Source organism: Benincasa hispida, chromosome 11 (genome assembly GCF_027475165.1).
Source record: "Benincasa hispida cultivar pf3 chromosome 11, pf3_genome.v1.1, whole genome shotgun sequence".
In the NCBI taxonomy this organism is placed as follows: Eukaryota; Viridiplantae; Streptophyta; class Magnoliopsida; order Cucurbitales; family Cucurbitaceae; genus Benincasa; species Benincasa hispida.
Window position 1 is genome coordinate 53,808,581 of NC_143488.1, and position 21,179 is coordinate 53,829,759.

General features: G+C 36.9%; 1 protein-coding gene across 5 annotated transcripts; it reads right to left on the bottom strand.

The window, feature by feature from the left end:
* Positions 1-7,349: 7,349 nt before the first annotated feature.
* On the bottom strand, positions 7,350-13,642 carry LOC120089991 (DEAD box RNA helicase family protein). Of its 5 annotated transcripts, none has more exons than XM_039047450.2 (10): positions 13,518-13,639; positions 13,175-13,304; positions 12,427-12,757; positions 11,758-11,913; positions 11,465-11,533; positions 10,669-10,938; positions 9,693-10,043; positions 9,250-9,527; positions 8,535-8,912; positions 7,350-8,381 (listed from the first exon to the last, which is right to left on the bottom strand). In XM_039047450.2, the coding sequence occupies exons 3-10, from the start codon at positions 12,724-12,726 to the stop codon at positions 7,856-7,858; spliced, it is 2,328 nt and encodes a 775-aa protein (XP_038903378.2). In that variant the 5' UTR covers positions 12,727-12,757; positions 13,175-13,304; positions 13,518-13,639; the 3' UTR covers positions 7,350-7,855. The 5 variants fall into 5 exon arrangements, with proteins under 5 accessions (XP_038903378.2, XP_038903379.2, XP_038903380.2 ...); XM_039047451.2 differs by having other exon boundaries at positions 13,175-13,243; positions 13,518-13,631; XM_039047452.2 differs by having other exon boundaries at positions 13,175-13,262; positions 13,518-13,622.
* Between the last annotated feature and the right edge of the window lie 7,537 nt (positions 13,643-21,179).

The window sequence follows — 21,179 nt, forward strand, 5'->3', positions numbered from 1 at the left end:
GGATATAACCAATCATGAGTACGATGACCCTTCACAAATGCTCGTAAGTACAGCTGAGCCAAATTACCGTTTTACCCCTATAATTATATCTCATTCCTTAAATACCACTGATTCCTCTAATGAACAATACAACATAGTCCAACTATGTGTGAACACCTCTCGGGCCAAGAGAAGGTATGTGGCGCCACATTGTTCAAGCCCCGGAATCAGCCCTTAAGGGAGTTATCTATCTACTTACCTCTGCCTCGGGGAAGAAGTGAATTCCATCTTGTGTAGCTTAGTTCCCAGCTCTCAAATCAGACGAATCCCCAAAATGGTAGGTTTGAATCGGCGACCTGGCCACTTTCACCCATACAAATCAAAGAACCGCCCTCAATGGCAGGAGTTCCCTACTCACTCAGGATTGAGGTTATGTTACCTATGGTCATCCTAGTGAAGTGAAGTCTCTGTCATGAACGGTGTTATATAACGAGACGTTAACACTTCGTGGTCAGGTTTTATACGAACTTTTTGTATAGGATGCCCCCACTCGCATATCCCCAACACGAATGATCAGGATCAGACCATTTGTGACAAGTCACAACACTCGTGACCATTCCACACAGCGGGCCGCGTCCGTAGCGTTACCAGGATAAGATTTCCCTCCTTTATCCATATACTACATACCATTTTGGTTATCACTCAAGCCATGATCCACTTGTATGTCACCACATACATGCTTGAGTCACATACAAATAACCAGAGATTTTATGTTTATTGGTTTGTGGTAAAGCAAATAAAACAAGCAATTGAGCAAAAATACAAGATGTGAAGTAAATATCATATATTAACAACACAAGCGTTCGTACAAACTGTTTAAAAACTACAGGACACAAGACTTTAGGGCATCAACCCCAACAGGTTCCACCTCAAGAGTTGAGGGAACCTCGACGCAGTGGGAGGGTTGCGAACCTATCTGGGTTTCACGAAAATTCTGGCTATGGTAGCCAATGGCGACGTTGAGGATCCGTTGTCTTATCAGAAGACAATGGAGGATGTTAACCGGGATGAATGGATCAAAGCCATGGATCTCGAGATGGAGTCGATGTACTTCAACTCAGTGTAGGATCTTGTAGATCAGCCTGATGGGGTAACACCTATAGGTTGCAAATGGATCTACAAGAGGAAACATGGTGTCGATGGGAAGGTGTAAACCTTCAAGGCTAGACTTGTGGCAAAGGGTTATACCCAAGTGGAGGGAGCCGACTATGAGGAGACTTTCTCGTTTATTGCCATGTTGAAGTCTATCCGTATTCTCCTGTCCATTGTCGATTATTATAATTATGAGATTTGGCAAATGAACGTCAAGACTTCCTTTCTGAATGGTAATCTTGAGGAGACCATTTATATGGTGCAGCCCGAGGGATTCATAGCCCAAGGTCAAGAGCAAAAGGTTTGTAAACTAAATCGGTCCATTTATGGGCTGAAACGGGCATCTCGATCTTGGAACATTTGGTTTGATACTGCGATCAAATCATACGGCTTTGACCAAAACGTTGATGAGCCTTGTGTCTATAAGAAAATCATCAAAATTTTCCTAATGTTGTATGTAGACGATATCCTACTCATTGGGAATGATGTAGGACTACTAACTGCAGTTAAGAACTGGCTAGCGACCCAATTCCAAATGAAAGATTTCGGAAAGGCTCAATTTGTTCTTGGTATACAGATCTTTCGAGATCGTAAGAACAAAGTACTAGCACTGTCTCAGGCATCATACATTGGCAAGAGGTTGCTCAAGTACTCGATGCAAAACTCCAAAAGAGGCGTACTGCCATTCAGGCATGGAGTTACTTTGTCTAATGAAATGTGTCCTAAGACACCTCAAAAGGTTGAGGAAATGAGACGAGTTCCATATGCATCTGTCGTTGGTAGTTTGATGTATGCGATCCTCTGTACTAGACCAGACATTTTCTATGTTGTGAGAATAGTCAATAAGTATCAGTCTAATCCAGGACAAGGTCACTGGACCGCAGTCAAGAACATCCTCAAGTATCTTTGGAGAACGAGGGACTACATGCTCGTGTATGGAACTAGGGATTTGATCCTTACTAGATACATGAATTTTGGCTTTCAGACTGATAAAAATTCTAGGAAATCCAGTTCAGGGTCAATTTTCACTCTTAATGGAGGAGCAGTAGTGTGGTGAAGCACTAAGCAGGGGTGCATTGCTGACTCCACGATGGATGTCAAGTTTGTAGTAGCTTATGAAGCTGCTAAGGAGGCCGTTTGACTCAGGAAGTTCCTGACAGATCTGGAAGTTGTTCTAGACATGTCTAGGCCCATCACTTTCTATTGTGGCAGTAGTGGTGTTGTAGCAAACTCCAGGGAGCCCAAGAGTCACAAGCGCGACAAACATATAGAGCAGAAGTATCATCTCATCCGCGAGATAGTGCATCGAGGGGACGTGATAGTCATGAAGATCGCTTCGGAGCACAACGTTGCTGACCCGTCCACGAAGGCTCTCATGACTACAGTTTTTTAGGGTCACCTACAGAGCATGGGTCTACGGAACCGCCCGCGGCTGGACTAGGGTAAGTGGGATATTTTTATATTGGGCCTTAGTGCCCTAGTTTATTGTTTTGTACTAGTTGTTTGTACACCTCACTCGCTTTAGAACAAGTGAGAGATTGTTGGGATTGATGCCCTAAACTCTTGTTGGGTCCTGTAGTTTGTAAACATTGTATTGAACAAATGCTTGTGATGTAATAATATATGATTTTTTCTTCACTATTTTCTATGGAACATTGGATGTTTTATTTTCTTTACCACAAACCAATAAACTAAGATCCCTGGTTGTCGTTGTAACTTAAGCATGTATGTAGAGACATACAGGTAGATCATGCCTTAAGTGATAACCATAATGGTATGTAGTATATGGATATAGGAGGGAAACCTTATTCTGGTAACGCTACGGATGCGGCCCACTTTGTAGAATAGTTATAAGTGTTGTGACTTGCTACAGATGGTCTGGTCCTGATCATTCATGTAGAGACATGCGTGCGGGGGCGTCCTATACAAAAGAGTTTGTATAAGACTGGACCACGAAGTGTTATAGTCTCGTTATATAACGTCGTTCATGATAGAGACTTCACTTCACTAGGATGACCATAGGTAACATTACCTTAATCCTGAGTGAGTTGGGATCTCCTGCCTTTGAGGATGGTCCTTTGATTTGCATGGGTGCAAGTGGCCAGATTGCCGACCCAAACCTACCACTTTGAGGATTCGTCTGATTTGGGGAGTTGGGAACTCATATACACAAGATGGAATTCACTCTTTCCCCAAAGCAGGGGTAAGTAGATAGATTGCTCCCTTAAAGGCTGATTCTGGTACTTGAACGATGTGGTGCCACACACCTTCTCGTGGCCCAAGAGGTGTCCACACATAGTAAAACTATGTTGTATTGTTCATCAAAAGGATCAGTGGTACTTAAGAAGTTAGATGTAACTATAGGGGCAAAATGGTAAATTGGCCCGCTATACTTACGAGCATCTGTGAAGGGTTATCGTACTGTTGATTGGTTATATCCGATGGACACAGAAATATATCTGCAGTGAGAAGAGTGCAGCTGTCGGTCTTTAGTGGAATGCCTGCCAGTTAACGGATGGTGGATCTCGTGGCTAAAGAGTTTAGTCAGCTATTCATGTATCGTTGGAGCTTCGAGCCACAGGTTCATAAGATCCCCCTGGTAGCTCAATTGATTCAAGTTGATAATCAGTTTTTGGGTCAGTCTGAAGTGTTCAAATTGACAAGAGGGAGTTTGATTATATATGATATGATTGAACTGGTCAATTATATATGATATAGTTGACATGATGTATGAGATACATTAATTGGAAGAAAAGGATATAAATTTGATTTATATCTAGTGGAGGAGAAAATGACTATGGTTCATATGTTGCATATGGTGTGATATTAAACCATAGGTTATAAATATAATATGATCATATTTATTTTTTAATTAAACAATTATGAGATAACTGTTGACGTTTTTTCTCCGTAACCGAATGAGATAGTGAGAGGTTGCAATCAGTTTTTGTAACTAAAGGATAAATTGAAAATGGTTTTCAGTTTGCAAGTGATCAGATAATCGCTCCCCGATTAGTACATTTCCCATCGCCTAGCAAACTAAGAGCATACACGATACCTCAAAGTTTACTACACGATCGTGTACACGTGCGCTTCTCCTAAACGATCGCATAGTCTTACCTAAACAATCGTCTAGCTTTTTCTAAGCGATCACGCGCCAGAGCATTTTACTAAACGATCAAGCCCCAATTTACTACACGATCGTGCACCTTTTACTAAACGATCAAGCAGTCGTCTATACGATATACTTCAGATTTCTCTCACTTGTTTGGTCATGGTAAATGATCGTTCGTTCCTCCTTCCCTCTACCAAATCCAACAGATCCCACACCTCCTGAATTCTCACTCCGAGAATACAGAGGTTTCCGTGTGGTTGTGTCCTCCATCGTTGCCTTGTTCGTGAGGAGTCCGTTTGGTGGTAGACAACAGCAAGATTTGGTGGACGATAGGCTTGATGATCTCAGCGAGATTGACGAGAGCGAGAGTTCTTCAACTGGTATGTCTCTCGTCCCTTTGTTGTTTTAGTTTCAAAGCATGTTGTAATTTGTTGTTAATGCATCACTTGTATGTTTGATTAGGAATGCGGTATTTCTGTCACAATGAGTTTGGAACAATCTTGCTTCCACTCAGAGGTACTCTTTGATAAGAGTTCCTTCAAATCATACTACTATTCATATAGCACATAATGATGTGTTTCATGAACGACAAAGCACATTGAGACTGACTGTCACTTTGTCTGCCACATCTCTAGAGTTCTACCTTGCGTCTTCAATCTATATCTACAACCGAGCAATCAACAAACATCTTCACCAAAGCCCTCTCTCTATTCGTTTTCGTCAGCTACTGTGCAAACTCAAGTTGGTTTCTACTCTACCCCTTTGAGTTTGAGGAGGGATAAATTGTAAATTTGTTAAGTGATTATATTTGTTCTTGTTTTATGTTTTGGTTAAGATTTAACTAGCTATTTTAGGCTTCTTGTATAGTTATTTATACTTTTGTATTTCACACTTTAATCAATGAAAAATACACACAAAAGTTCACACTACCGTACTCACATACATGATTTGACATTCCTTTTGGATAAAGTTTGTGTGTTTGGTTTCATTCACATGGTTTTACATTTAAGTAATTGTACTCATCATTCTAGATCTCTAATTGGCATTACTGACGAGTAAACTACATTTGTTGTAGCTACTCCAATTATGCACTTTTTCCACTCTGTTAAATAGGAATAGAGTCTAATCGATTGAAAGTTTGTATTTTGTATCATCTATTGACAAACTTTGCTTAATTGGATTTTTGTGCATTTACTTGCATTTTATTTTGAAGAAGATGAATTTTGTAACTTATCGTGGAAATTGCTTATTTAGTTTTTTTTTCTTTTTTTTTTTTTACTTATTTTTTTTCTAAAATATTTCACACAAAGATTCAACGGATAGTTTTGATAGTGACAGAAACGTTCTAATATAATTCATGAGAAGTTGACGGTCTTCTATTTATTTAGATCCCATACGGTAACTTTTGATTTTTGAAAATTAAGCTTGTAAACAAATTACATCTATTGGTTTCTTGGTTTAGTTATCCACTTTTTAAAATGTTATTAAAAACCAAATCGCGTTTCAAAAACTAAAAAAAATAAATTTGACGAACTTGTTCTTATTCTTTGAAATTTGTCTCACAAATAAAATGTTTAGCTAGTAAATATGAAAACAATAGTAAAGAAGTTTGGAGAAGATCTTCAATTCTCATTTTTGGAATTGGCTTTGGATTATGTCTTTTCAATTAAGAAAAGATATTTTTAAATCGTTTTAGCATTTTGTTAGAACACTTTTGCATTTATCGGTAAACTCTTAGAAGTGTAAGCTGTTATATAATGATTCATAGGCTCGATAATCTGTTCGTGCACTAATCCTAAATATCAATTTTGTTCTAAAATTTGTTATTTGTATTCTAAAATTTGTTAATTATGTTTTAAATGTGTTTGGTTTCCAAGATCTTCTGATTGAAATTCAATATTTTTGCCAAAAAAAAAAAAAGTTAATATTGACACGAGAAAAACATCTTACTACCATCATACCAATTTCATCTTAATTATAAATATGATATTAAATTTTTGTCTATTGACTTTTTAAGTGTTTAATTTTGACATTATTAGGTACTCAAGCCAGTTGGAGAACCACCCCAAAAACCAGCCATTGAGGTGAGAGAGCCAAGACACTTAGTGCTACATTAGTTAGAACTAATAATGTGAGACAAAAGTAGCCCATACTACCTGTATTCCTAACAACACCCGATCCCCATAAAGTCGATGGCTAGATCGACAATGGACAATGCTTTACTCAAAAACACCCGATCAATACCTTCCAACGATATTCCTCTTCGAAACGTCGACAATCGACTTTGATAAGTTAATTGTTAAAGATATCTCTAACAAGACTAAGATCTTAATCATATTGAAATATAAAAATGAAGAATTACAAGATAAATCAAATTCAAAGCACGTCATTTTCTTTCAAAATGATTGATAACCATTCAAGATAATTTTTGAAATACTTGCAAATTATATTTTAAATAGTTATAAAAGAGTAGGAATAAAAATAAACCATATTTACTTTGAATTAACAATCTATCACATATTTACTTTGAATTAACAATCTATCACATATTTACTTTGAATTAACAATCTATCACATATACCATCACTATCGCCGTTTAGGATACAATAATAATAATAACGATAACAGATTGAGCACCTTCTGCTCATGAATCGACTTGCAGTACTTGCATGTTTCACAATACAAATGGCCTTAAAGTTTCACCCCTAAAATTTATTCCCAATTTTGTATAATATAACCAATTTCTTTTAAAGCTATAGTCAACTCCAACTGATTAAAAAGTTCAATGAATTAAAAAATAAATAATACGGCTACATCCAAATTTCTTCGATTCTAAATATAAATATATTCAAAAGTAAACCATTAAAAATTCACCTGATTTCAGTCGTTTTACACACCTGAGAAGGCAGATATATAGATATATGATCAATAAAAGAATCTTTTATTCACAATTCTAAGACTTGACACCCTATTATAACATCCAAAAACACTTTAAAAAATTAGACCTAGAAATTTAGAGGCTAAAATAACCTAACCTAGAAGCCGTGTCTATGGGAAGGAAGACGAGAGGAATGAAGTAAAAAATAAAAATAAAAATAAAAACTGATTAAAACAAACTCCATTTTCAAAGTCTAACAAACAACAGAAGAGACCAAAATGTTTTGAAGAGAGCAGCACTGATTTTACTCCCTTATAACAGTTAACATCATGTACATCTCATTGAGACAGACATCACTTCACTACATTTACAATTTAAAGTCTTCTATTACAACCCTTCAACAACACATGTCCATCATAACATGTATTCAATATTCAAAACCTTTCAACCTCTCCCCCCAAAAAATGAAAAGCCTGTTTCATCAAAATATCAAGAGGATTCAGGCACACACTACGCTTGCAAAAACACACCAACTCCTCCAGTAACACCCTTTTCTGTTGCACCAAAAAGTTGGGGAGGCTTGGAACTTTAGACAGCATAAAAATATTTGGGTCTCTTTATCGTTTCCCCAATAGAATCAGAGCATATGGCACCAAAAGGCTATAACTAACTAACCTCCATTGACACTGACCTTTTCCCTTTCAAGAAGTGGCCTTGGCGATGGATGATATTTATCTGTCTGATACTCCCTTACCTTGTTCGTCTTGCGGGATCATGCCTTCCTCGTATTCTTCTCGAGGATATGAGCGAGAACTCTTTTCGTATCCTCCCCCATCCATTCTATCACTGGGTGATTTTCTTGAATCCTTATCTGGGTTGTCATGTGTGCCTCCAGAGTTTCCTTTTTCCAACATTGCTTTATGAAAACTCAAAACTGGAGAACGCTCTCGTACTGCAGGAGCCCGGTTAAAACGGTTAGGACTTCGGCTTCGGCTCCGGCTCCGACTACGGACTTGGTTCCAGCTTCCAGAACCATTCTTACTACCATTGTCAGTTCCCCGATGTGGAATGTTGCTACGCTCCATCATTGATTGGTGAAAACTCCGTACTGGAGAGCGGTCATGTGCCGGTCCAGGTCCAGACTTGTCAGGGCTCCAAACGTGCGGACTGTGTTCGCGGTTCCAACTTTTAGTCCGGTCACCTCCCACACCCCTTGGAGGACTCCGACTGCGACCACGATTGTATCCAAAATCATTCCTGTTAACAAGGGAAAATAAAAGCATTAAAACGGCAATACAACCTTCTTATCCACACACCCACAAAAAAAAAAAAAAAAAAAAAAAAAAAAAACCCTTCTCTTTAGGACTGGAGCCCCTTCCCCTAAAAAAAATGAATAAAACAAGTTAGTACCTCTCTCGGGAGTCGAAGTCATACCCACGGCCACCACCTCGTTCTGGCTTGGCAGAAGAAAAGGAAGACATTCCCCGTCCACCCCTACCACCATAGTTTGAATCATTGCGTCCACCTCGACCACCATCACGACCATCAGAGCCAGAACCCCAACGTCTAAACTTGGCCATTCCATAACTTCGAGAAGCCATATCACGAAGTTCTGGTGGGACCCGCTGGTTAGCTCCCTCCAAAATTTTAATCAAATCTGAAGCATACTTGGCATCCTGCTCACCGAAGAATGTGTAAGCAATGCCTGTAGCACCAGCTCTTCCAGTACGACCAATCCTATGGACATAATCCTCCACTCCGGATGGGAAATCATAGTTGATAACAACCCTGTAAAGAAAGAGAGATTGTAAGATAGCATGCTCCACCGAAGCAGTTCTGACATTGATTATAAAAACCTGGATATTAACTTTTCCATCCATCACCCCGAAAACACAGAACAAGCTAAGTTTACAAATTTTAAACCACGAGTAAATACAGCCATGTGAACTCTCAATTCTGATGATTTCGTAACCATCCTTTGTTTTTATGTTGTTCCTGTCAAATCCTTTTCATCATCAATCTCTCTCCTTATACTTTGTTCAGTTTGGAAGTTCTCTCTCTTTCAATATATATACAATAAAGAATAGAATATTTTTTAAAATGATCTATATACAGCGATGCAAACCTGATGTCCTTAATATCCAATCCTCGAGCAGCAACATCAGTAGCTACAAGCACAGGAGTTCTCCCTGTGCGAAATTGACCAAGGACGTGATCTCTCTCACCCTGGGATTTGTCTCCATGAATTGCCGCAGCTCCAAATTGGCGTGTTAGATTGCGAGCAAGCTGATCACACATTTTCTTTGTAGAACAGAAAATTATCACTTTTGATCCTGGTTCTTGAGATCTCAATATCTGCTCCAATCGTCTATGCTTCTCAAGTGGTGCTAATGCTTCAATATGCTGCAATGCAAATCAATGAAGTACAAAATTAAAAAATTAAGACTTGCAGCCGAATCAAAAATTGAAATACATACAGCGAAAAAAAGAAACACATAAAAACCTAATAAAGTAGACTGAATGAAAGCTTATCCCAAATTTTGAGACCAGGTACATATAGGTTCATACCTGAGTGATGGACTTGTTGGCGACAAGCTCATCGACATTGCCGATATTGACCTGAATGGGATTAACAAGCAGATCTGATGCAATTTTTCGAACTTCCTTTGGCCAAGTAGCTGTGTACATTAAAGTTTGCCGGCGAGCAGGTACCTCCTTTACAATCTTTCTAATCTGGGGTTCAAAACCCATGTCCAGCATGCGATCAGCCTCATCTAGTACAAGATAAGAAACCTGATGTAGACTGATTCTCCTCATCTCAAGAATATCATTCAAACGACCAGGAGTTGCAACTACAATATCTACTCCACGGTCAATATCCCTCAATTGTGGACCCTTCGGTGCTCCTCCATACAGACACTTCAAATCACAAACAAGAGTTGTGAGTGAGCACCCAAAAAATGGATAGAATATTAATCCAATTTCAACATGGTTAGGAGGCGCACAAGTCAATGGAAGCAGTTACAAAGTGATTGGAGAGAATGAAAAGAAGCTAAAGATTCCAACAACATAACGGGGCACTTCTAAAAGTAATACCTCACCTAACTAGATAATAAAACCAGGACCCCACAAGAAATGCCGTATTACACCATGTTCGAATTCTCAAGTGTCCTCCAAAGATTAAACATTTTAGGGGGTGTTTGGAGGGAGTTGGGGAGAAAGGGGTGGATTTTTCCCTAAGTGTTCCAATGTGGGCATGACTTATTAACTCCTTACACTATTGCCAGGACTAAACACCCCAGTTGTTTATCACCAAAGAGATAACAAAATCATGTCATTACCATAATTTTTTTTTAGCAAACAGTTACTAGACCTAAGACTTCAATGCAAAGAAATATGTAAAACACATTTTAGAAATGAAATTAGAGAGTATTCACCATCAGAAATTGGACAAACTAGCAACAATTTGGACATGGAATTACAAAGCTCCAATCAAACTGAAAAAATAATAATGAAGATAAAACATATATTAGAACAAGCATACCGCACAAGAGATTCTCGATGACTTCCCAAACTTCACAGCTTCATCTTGAATCTGGGTTGCCAATTCCCTTGTTGGTGACAACACCAAAACAGTAGGACCTAGCTTAGGATCATTTCGAATGCGCTTGAGATGAATAAAACCTGGTATTAAGTACCCAAGAGTTTTCCCCGAGCCTGTTTTAGCAATAGCTACAATATCTCTACTTTGAAGAGCAATTGGCCATGACTGCGCCTGAATTGGAGTTGGAGCAGAGAACCCTGCATTATGTACCTGGAAAAGTCACCCCTATTAAGCAGAGGAGGCTTCAAAATATCTGGTTGGTTTTCATTTTTCCATTTTTAGAAGAATACGCTAAGTCCAGAAGAAGCATCATCCCCCATATGCATGCGGCCAATGCTTGCTGATTGCAAGCTGCAGAAGGAGGAGGCCTCTTCTTTCGTACAAACTTAGTGGAAGACTGAATCATCACCAACGGCAGTCCCGGCTGCAAATATGGGTGATTCGGAAAGCCCTTCCCAGAAATTGGTCCACCATAAAAGGGCACTCCAAATTAAAGCAAGCCCCCAAACAAAGAGGGCACCACAGCGTACGACATTAGCTCCTCCCAGGAGCAAATATCGCACCTGCGACAAAAAAGTACAGGTGACAAAAAGAATTAACATGACCCCAGCAACCACTTAACTTTCAGCAGAAACATTTGTTTTAGATAGCTGAGCATTGCTACTAAATAGTCAGCCATCGCTAATCTACAAAGATCAAAATTGACATAGGCATAGAACAAAGTGGAATTTAATACCTCCCTAAGAATCTCAGGTGGGAAACCAGTGGCTTCAAATGATGAAAATGGTGGCGGCACATTATCTCCCTAGAAAGGAATTAACAGAACAATCAATTCTACTAATAGAACAGATATAATGAACATCAAGAAATTTGTATTTATAAAATAGACCTAAATTTCAAGAGGATTAACTGATCCAGATAATACCAAAAAAAAAAGAAACACAGAAAACCCAATCATTTCTAAGAAAAGATAGAAATAAATTTCAGTGGTGCTACATTATAATGACCCAAAAGTAGCAGTGCACTCACCGAAAAAGTTATTTCATGTCGTTGACGATAAGACTCAGCAGATAAACCATTTCCTGCATCTGATGGTCTGTGTCCTTTCAACGTTGCTCTTCCATGCCCAGTACTAGGTGTTCCATTTGAGGAATCATGCGATTGAAACGTTTCACCCCTTGCAACCTGATGTAAAAATTGGGTCACATTTATCATATATCGTTGAGTACATAATTTCATTATTCACATCTCATAGGTTTGACCAAAACGCCTGAAATTGTTTTATATTATGAGACAAAATGGCATCCAAAATCGTTCCAGGAAAAGAGTTCAACAGAACTTTTCATTTGAATTTATAAACTTCAGTTGAATGTTTAGATAATAATATTAAACCATACATAATATAACAAGGGCACTAGCATGCCAGTTGGAATCAGAATACAGAAGGTAAAACCAAAAATTGTAATTCTCTCTCACTCTAAAGAAAAAAAAGTTAAACATCACACAAAACGTCTAAAGCAAACTAATTTCCAAAAGAAATTTCATTTGATTCCAAAAGAAGGAAGCCCTAGGGGGAAAATATAAACACATTAATATAAGAAGGGTCGATGCTAGAGGCCTTAAAAAGTTTCAGTTGCAGAAGGATTGATACCCTTTGTAATAGAAAAAGAGAACTACTATTTGTATAATCGACTCTACCTCTTGTTTGGGTGCATGGGAACCTCTTCCATACTTATCGTTATTTTCATTCAAATTATTACTATAAGAGTGGCCTGAGGATGGCTTTTCAATTTGAACGGAAGAACTTATGGACACTATTGATGAATTAAGAGGAGCAGCAGCCACAGGTCTCTCGTATTGGGTGACATTAGTTTCCGGATTCCAAAAGTAAAGATACCCTGTTTTTCCATCAACTAAACCTCTCCATGGTTTGGGAAGGGTTGGATCCTCTGGTGCATATCGTGGTCCAACTGATACAGCAGTAGCAGTAGCCGCCATAACGAGGAACAGAAGATATATAACTCAACGACTGAAAAAAGAAATGCAGAGAACAAGATGAGATGACCATGCAAATCTCATATAAACAACTACGAAAATATTATGCAGATCAATAACCAAACCAATACAACGTGAAAAAACTGCTGGCAAAACTAGAGGAAACATTTTGAACTAAGTATAAGATTACAATACTAGTATTTTTCCCACTAGCCACTTGACCAATAATCACTAGGTTTCCAGGAGATAGAACCATCAAGTTTGGAAAATCAGCCTTTCAAAACAGTTCAGAACGCACCGGATCTACGCTCTCTCGATGTCCATTTAAAACAGATAAACATAAACCTTATAAAAATCTAGGAGGGGTTCAACCCACCAAAAATCCCTATCCTTAATCCAAACTAATGCATGAATAAAAACATCGAAATAACCAAAAAGATTCAAAATCAACCTGTTCTGAAGCCTCCGCCGAGCGCAAAAACAGCAGGCCTTGAAAAGAGAAATCCAATCACAAGGAAACCTACAGCATATGCCCAATTCTAGAAAAATGCGAAGGAACGGAACGCAAACGGATACAAAACCTAAAATTATTCAGAACCCATTAAGAGTAAATAACCAAACAGCACATGCAACATAAATTCATGCATTCTTGCAAAGTTTCAGAACAAATAAACAACCGAAACAAGAACCCCACAGAAAACGCAACCCTAAACCAAGAAAGCAGCACCAAAATGAAACGAAAACCGCCAGATCTGCAAATCCAGAAAGGAAATACGAGAAAATAGGATCGTTACCTGATAGAAACGAGGCCGCGTGGACGGAAACCAATCGAAAATCGAAAGGCTAGCGATGCGTTATCTCTCTACCACGCTTCCGAAGACAGAGAAGCGTAGAGAGAGATGGTGAAGCGAAAAATGTGGAAACGATTGCCATTTATAGAAACTGGACGTTTAGCTGTGGCCAACCACGTTCACCCTAACCATGGTTAAGCTAATCCCAACTCTGGTTATCTCGTGTACATTTTCATTTTTCCTATTTCTTATTCACATCTCATCTCATTTTAGGTTTCTTTTGTTTTGGTTTTTAAAATTTCCAAATGTGTATTTTTAATTTCTAAAAACTAATAATTTTCTTTTAATACAATTGAGAGTAGAGGATTCGAACTACGGTGGTTACTACCATATTATGTCAACTGAGCTACGGATTGACTAGAAATTAACAATCTTGAAATCTACATTTATTTTGATTTTTAAAAATTAACTTAAATTAGATATTCTAAAACTTGAACATAAATATGCCAACAAGAGTGTAGCTGACATAAAAATATATAGATATGTAAAAAAACCAAGTACATTTTCATATTTAATTTAAATTTGAAAACAGTTTGGCAATCATATTTTTCTCTAGTAAAAATGATTTAATTGAGCTGTATGTCTAAGAAGGATGTTATGTTAACCTTGGGGAGCAACTGGCATTGATCTATTCAACACCCCGATTTTATAATTGAACGCTTTCCAAAATTCAAAAAAAACATCCTCGTTCAGCTTCTCGAGATCTAATTTCCTTCACTGAGCTCTATAGCAAATCAGATACCAAACCAAGAGAAGTAGATGTGGAGAAGTTGTGCACTTCAATCAAGGAAGTTTTGGAAGGAAATGACATTGATTCCATAATTGATATTGGAAAAAACAATTACATTTACACCATTCCTATTGCCCACTCATATTGCCCTCCCTATGGTAAAACTTTCTTCAAATATCCATCTAAAAGATGGTCCGATGAGAGAGTTGTTCTAGATTTCTTTGATCTCTTCAAATCATGAGAGCTAAAAGATTGGATGAAGGGTTTCAATAGTACTGGCAACTAATCTTGGCGAACTTTTGATCATGCAACTTCCTTGGTGTTTGAGTGGTCTCTTACCTTTTTGGAGCGACGATCTATATTATGGAATGCTCTTGCTAATGACAACAAAACTATTTTGTTCATTGAGATTGCTAGGTATTTCATTTCATATTTCCATTTTTTGTTGAAATATTTGATTTCAAAGGAGCTTGTATAAGACCGGACCACAAAATGTCTAGTCTCACTATATAACACCGTTCATAATGGAGACTTACATTTCACCAGGATGACCATAGCTAACATGACTTGAATCCTGAGTGAGTTTTGAATTCCTGCCTCTGAGGGCGGTCCTTTGATTTGTATGGGTGAGAGTGACCAAATCGCCGACTCAATAAGCTTACCATTTTGGGGATTCGTCTGATTGGAGAGTTGGGAACACAGTTACACAAGAAGAAATTCACTCCTTCCCTAAGGTCGGGGTAAGTAGATAAATTCTCCCTTAATGATTGATTCAGAGGCTTAAACAATGTGGCGCCACACCCTTTCTTGGCGCGAGAGAGGTTTAGTAATAGTTGGACTATGATCTATTGTTCATTAGAGGGATTAGTGGTACTTAAGGAGTTAGATGTAACTACAGGGGCAAAACGGTGATTTTTGCCGGTCATTGCACTGTTGGTTGGTTATATCCATTAGACACAGAAATATATCTGTAGTGTGAAGAGTGCAATTGTCGATCTTTAGTGGAGTGTCCGACAGTTAATGAATGGTGAATAATTTAATTAAAGAGTTTAATTAATTATTCACGAACCTTTGGAACTTCAAGCTACAAGTTCATGAGATTCCCTCCGTAGCTCAGTGGGATTTAATGAGGATCAAGTTTTGGATTAATTTGAATTGTTCAAATTAATTTAGAGAATTAATTATATGTGATATAATTAAGTTTATTTAATTATATGTGACATAATTACTATAATATATTTGATATATTATAATATAAAGTATTTGTGAGAGGAATTAAATGTTTGAATATGATTCAAATGTTTACTATATGAATTAGATTTATATAGTTAAAATTTAATGTAAATGTAATTTATATTAAATGCTATTAGCGAAAGAAAAGAAACTATAGGTTAAATATTGTATTATGATACAAGATTAAACTATATGTTATATATTGCATATGATATAACATATGATTACATGAATATATAATAAATTGGTTATTATATATTTATAATTTTAATTATGAATTAAAATTATTTATTAATTATTAATTATTTTACTATTAAAAAAAGTTATATTATTTAATTTTAAAATTAATTAAGAGGATGGAGTCACAACTTCTTCCTCCCCCCAATACGTGGTTTAGTGGTAGAAGGGTCTTCATCTTTTTCTTGCAAAAATAGAGTTCTTTTCCCTCTCAGAGAAATTTTTTTTCCTCTTTCCAAAATCAATCAAAGCCCACCACTCCTAGGTCCTTCATCCAGATGATACCAAGGTTTCCAAGTAGTAGTGTCGTTTGGGATTCCAAAGCATTCACTAGTGAAGAAAAGTCTTCAAATGTAGGTTTTCTGAAAACCCTAACTCTTTTCTTGTAATTTAAGCATGTTGTATATTTTTACAAATACATGATCTCTTCTATCTTCTCTGTAAAATTGTTTTCTAAAAGAATTAGGATTTAGGACGATCCCGCTTTCGCTCAAGGTCCCCTTACAGGGTTCCTTCAGAATGATCATGATCAAATCATTTGTAGCACTTTACAAAAAATGTAACTGTTGGGGTTGATGCCCTAAATCTCTTAGGGCCCTATAGTTTGTAATTATATTGTACAAACATTTTATTTATGTAATAGAATATGTGACGTTTTATTTCAAAATTAGTTGCATTAACCACAAATCAATAAACTAATATCCAAGGTTATCTTGTAGCTTAAATATGTATGTAGAGATATACGGATGGATTATGTTTAAGTGATAACCTAAATGGTTTGTAATAGATGGATAAGGTTGAATACCTTATCCTAGTGACACTACAAGTATGGTCGGCTTTGTAGATGTTATAATTGTTGCAAAGTGCTACAAATGATCTAATTCTAATCATTCATGTGGAGACATGTGAGCGGGGATATTCTATACAAAGGAGTTTGTATAAGACCGAACTACGAAATGTTTAGTCTCATTATATAAAGACGTTCATAATAGAGACTTACATTTCACCAAGATGACCATAGGTAACATGACCTGAATCTTGAGTTAGTTGTGAACTCTTGCCCATGAGGGCGATCCTTTGATTTGTATGGGTGAGAGTGACCAGATCACCGACTCAATAAGCTACCAGTTTGGGGATTCATATTGGGGAGCTGGGAACACAACTACACAAGAGAGAATTCACTCCTTCCCCAATGTCAAGGCAAGTAGATAAATTGCTCCCTTAAGGCTGATTTCGAGCCTTGAACAATGAGGCGCCACACCCCTAGCCTGAGTGGGATTTGGTCATAGTTGAACTATGATTTAATGTTCATTAGAGGGATCAATGGTACTTAAGGAGTCAGATGTAACTACAGGGGCAAAACAAGTAATTTTTCCCCAGCTATACTTACGAGCAATTTGTGAAGGGTCATTATATTGTTGATTGGTTATATCTAATGGACACAGAAATATATCTGTAGTGCAAAGAGTGCAGCTATCGATCTTTAGTGGAGTGCCCAACAGTTAACGGATGGTGAATAATTTGATTAAAGAATTTAATTAATTATTCACGTACCGTTGGAGCTTCAAGCTACAGGTCCATAAGGTCCCCTCAGTAGCTCAATGGGATTTAATGAGAATCAATTTGTGGATTAATTTGAACTGTTCAAATTAATTGAGAGATTTAATTAATTATATGCGTCGATATGCGTCGGAAGATCCTCTCCTGACGAATTTTCCACACTTTTCTGACGAAATATGACGTCGAGAGAAGTCAGAATTCCTGTAGTGGCGATCGTTTACGTTTCCACACCGATGCCAAAATTTTCAAGTCTTTGTAAAATGAACCAATTTTCATTTTATCCTTCAGTTACCATTAACCAATTAACCAATTAATAAATATAATCATATTATATTCTTACCCTATAGTTTGATATCACATATCTACTATAGTAATTTCTCCTCTATTTGATATAAATCATAATTATATCTAATTTCCTCCAAAATAATGTATCTCATACATTTAGTCAATTATATCATATATAATTAACCAATCCAATTATATCATATATAATCGAACTTCCTCTTGTCAATTTGAACATTTTAAATTAACCCAAACACTGATTCTCGACTTTATCCAAACTACCAAGGGGACCTAATGAACCTGTGACTCGAATCTCCAACGGTCTATGAATAGCTGACTAAACTCTTTAGCCACTAGATCCACCATTCGTTAACTGTCAGGCATTCCACTAAAGACCAACAACTGAACTCTTCTTACCACAGATATATTTCTATGTCCATCAGATATAACCAATCATGAGTATGATAACCCTTCACAGATGCTCGTAAGTACAGCTGGGCCAATTTACTGTTTTTCCCCTGTAGTTACATCTCACTCCTTAAGTGCCACTGATTCCTCTAATGAACAATACAACATAGTTCAACTATGTGTGAACACCTCTTGGGCCAAGAGAAGGTGTATGGAGCCACATCGTTCAAGCTCTGGAATCAGCCCTTAAAGAAACTATCTATCTACTTGCCTCTGCCTCGGGGAATGAGTGAATTCCATCTTGTGTAGCTGAGTTCCCAGCTCCCAAATCAGATGAATCCCCAAAATGGTAGGTTTGAATCGGCGACCTGGCTACTCACACCCATACAAATCAAATGACCGCCCTCAATGGCAGGAGTTCCCAACTCACTCAGGATTGAGGTCATGTTACCTATGGTCATCCTAGTGAAGTGAAGTCTCTGTCATGAACGGTATTATATAACGAGACGTTAATACTTCGTGGCCAGGTCTTATACAAACTCTTTGTATAGGACGCCCCTGCTCGCATGTCCCCAACACGAATGATCAGGATCAGACCATCTGTGACAAGTCACCACTTGTGACCATTCCACAAAGCTGGCCGCATCCGTAGCGTGACCAGGATAAGGTTTCCCTCTTATATCCATATACTACAGACCATTTTGGTTATCACTCAAGACATGATTCACTTGTATGTCACCACATACATGCTTAAGTTATGCTTAAGTTACATACAGATAACCGGGGATTTTAAGTTTATTGGTTTGTGGTAAAGCAAATAAAACATGTGATTGAGCAAAAAACAAGATGTGAAGTAAATAACATATATTATAAAACACAAACATTCGTACAAGCTGTTTACAAACTATAGGACATGAGACTTTAGGGCACCAACCCCAACAACCAGAACCCCACTTCTCCTAGATTCTCATCTAGAGAATATCGAGGTCACCTTTGTGGTGGTGCCTAATTAGAGTTCGAGGGAATTCAATTGAAGATTCGTTCTTCAAAGGTAAAGGTTTCGAACCTTTATTTTTTCTTCTATTTTATTAAATCTATGCATGTTGTAATGTTTAGATGCATAATGTATATTTATTGTAAAAATTTTGCATTCTGTAAAATTTTAGGAAAATTGGGACGATCCGCTTTCGCTCAAGGATCCTTAATTGGATCCTTCAGTAACATCTACAAAACGGGTCGTATTCGTAATGTCACTAGGATAAGGTATTCAACCTTATCCATCTACTACAGACCATTTAGTTTATCACTTAAACATGATCCACCTGTATGTCTCTACATACATATTTAAGCTACGGAAGATAACCTTGGATGTTGGTTTATTGGTTTGTGGGTCAATGCTACTAAATGTCGAATAAAACATATCATATTTTATTAAATATATAAAATGTTTGTACATTACAATTACAAACTACAGAACCCACGAGATTTAGGGCATCAACCCCAACAGTGTAGTCATTTTCTCAGCTTCCTTTTTGGAGGAAAAAAAAAACCAACATGATAAACATATTGAGTTAGCGAAACAGGTCACTCTCACCCATACAGATCAAAGGTTTGCTGTCATAAATAGGAGTTCACAACACACTTAGGATTAAGGTCAAGTTACCTATGGTCATCCTAGTGAAAAGTTAGTTTCTTCAAGAAATGGTGTTATACTGAGAAACTAATCATTTTGTGGTCCAATCTTATATAAACTCTTTATATAGGATACCTCCACTCACATGTCTCCTGAACAATATGGATTATATTGTCTGTAACAATTACATCTCATGTAACAATTACAAAGTGGGTCATATTCGCATTGTCACTAGGATAAGGCACCCAACCTTAACCATGAACTGCAGATCTTTTAAGTCATTACTTGAACACAATTTACTTGTATGTCTACTACATACTGTTCAAGTTTCATTGAATGACTTTGGATCTTAGTTTATTGGATTGAGTTAATGCCATCTAAATGTCAAATAAAATACTTCTTATTTTATTATATAAATAATTTATATTAACAACTTACAAACTACAAGATGAACGAGATTTAGGACACTAAATCCAACAAGTTTTATCTACCTTTCTTCACTTTTCTTCCTCTTGTTTTTGTCTATTTTATCACATCCAACCCATAAAACTCTAGGAAAATCTCTTAAGTTTTTTAGGCTTAACTTGAATTAATGGCTTCATTTTCTTTGTGGGTTTCAAAGGTTATGTAAAGTTCATCAGCAAATGAACAAGGTTATTTATAATGTTTTATGCTGTGAACTACCTTTAGCTCCTTTCAAAACTCTTATAAAGTGTTGTATTTTAACTTCAATCATTTAGAACTATTATGTTTGTAATCTTGGTTTGATGCCGAACTCCTTCAAACACTTTTTAGTTGGGTTGAAGCATTGCCAACATGAAAATGTGAATTGACAAAAACTTTAACTTTATGCTACGTTAAATTCTTAAGCTCTTTGTCTAACAATGAAAATCTCTTTTAAATGTTTGTTGCTCATATTAGAAATGCCTTTAGTTTGTTAGAACGTTATGATGATGATAGTTTGGGTACTATTGTGTTGAACTGAAGTATGAATTGTTCTTAGGTGCCAATATATGTCATTAATTGTTCACATGATTGCTCAACTTTTGTTCTATGAATAATGTATGAAAAGAATACTTAGATTTACATGTTGTGATTATTGTTGACATTGATGCTTTGAGTTTAACTATAAAATGAATGTTGTGTTTTTACTAGGTCTTGTACGAACCCATTAAAGTTGTGAAGCTACCAAGCCAAGTGATTGACGTTTAGTTAGTGACAAAACTTGTTGTAATATATCTACTCGTGGCATTACCTTGTTGTATTTAGTTTCTTTGTAAAGATTTTACCAAGTTTAGCTTCTAGTTTGCTTGTATCTGTCCCGTTTGGGGATATCCGATAGTTTCCTTGTATTTAGTTTTTTTTTTAAAAACGTTATAACTTTATTCTTATACATGAAAGTTCTTATTTATGTTTGTACCAATTTTGTATTAAAATATGATTAATTGATTATGAAAATCATGTGTGTAATGACAAAGTTCAAAGAAACAACGAACTAGCAAGACATGTTTTTTATTATGAA

What these genes read in the sequence shown, in the direction of transcription:
- LOC120089991 (XM_039047448.2), bottom strand. Translation starts at nt 12,726, where the DNA reads ATGGCGGCTACTGCTACTGCTGTATCAGTTGGACCACGATATGCACCA. An exon ending in CACCTGAGATTCTTAGGGAG is followed by an intron (nt 10,939 to 11,464) that starts GTATTAAATTCC and finishes TGACTTTTCCAG; the next exon opens with GTACATAATGCAGGGTTCTC. An exon ending in GACTTCGACTCCCGAGAGAG is followed by an intron (nt 8,382 to 8,534) that starts GTACTAACTTGT and finishes CCTTGTTAACAG; the next exon opens with GAATGATTTTGGATACAATC.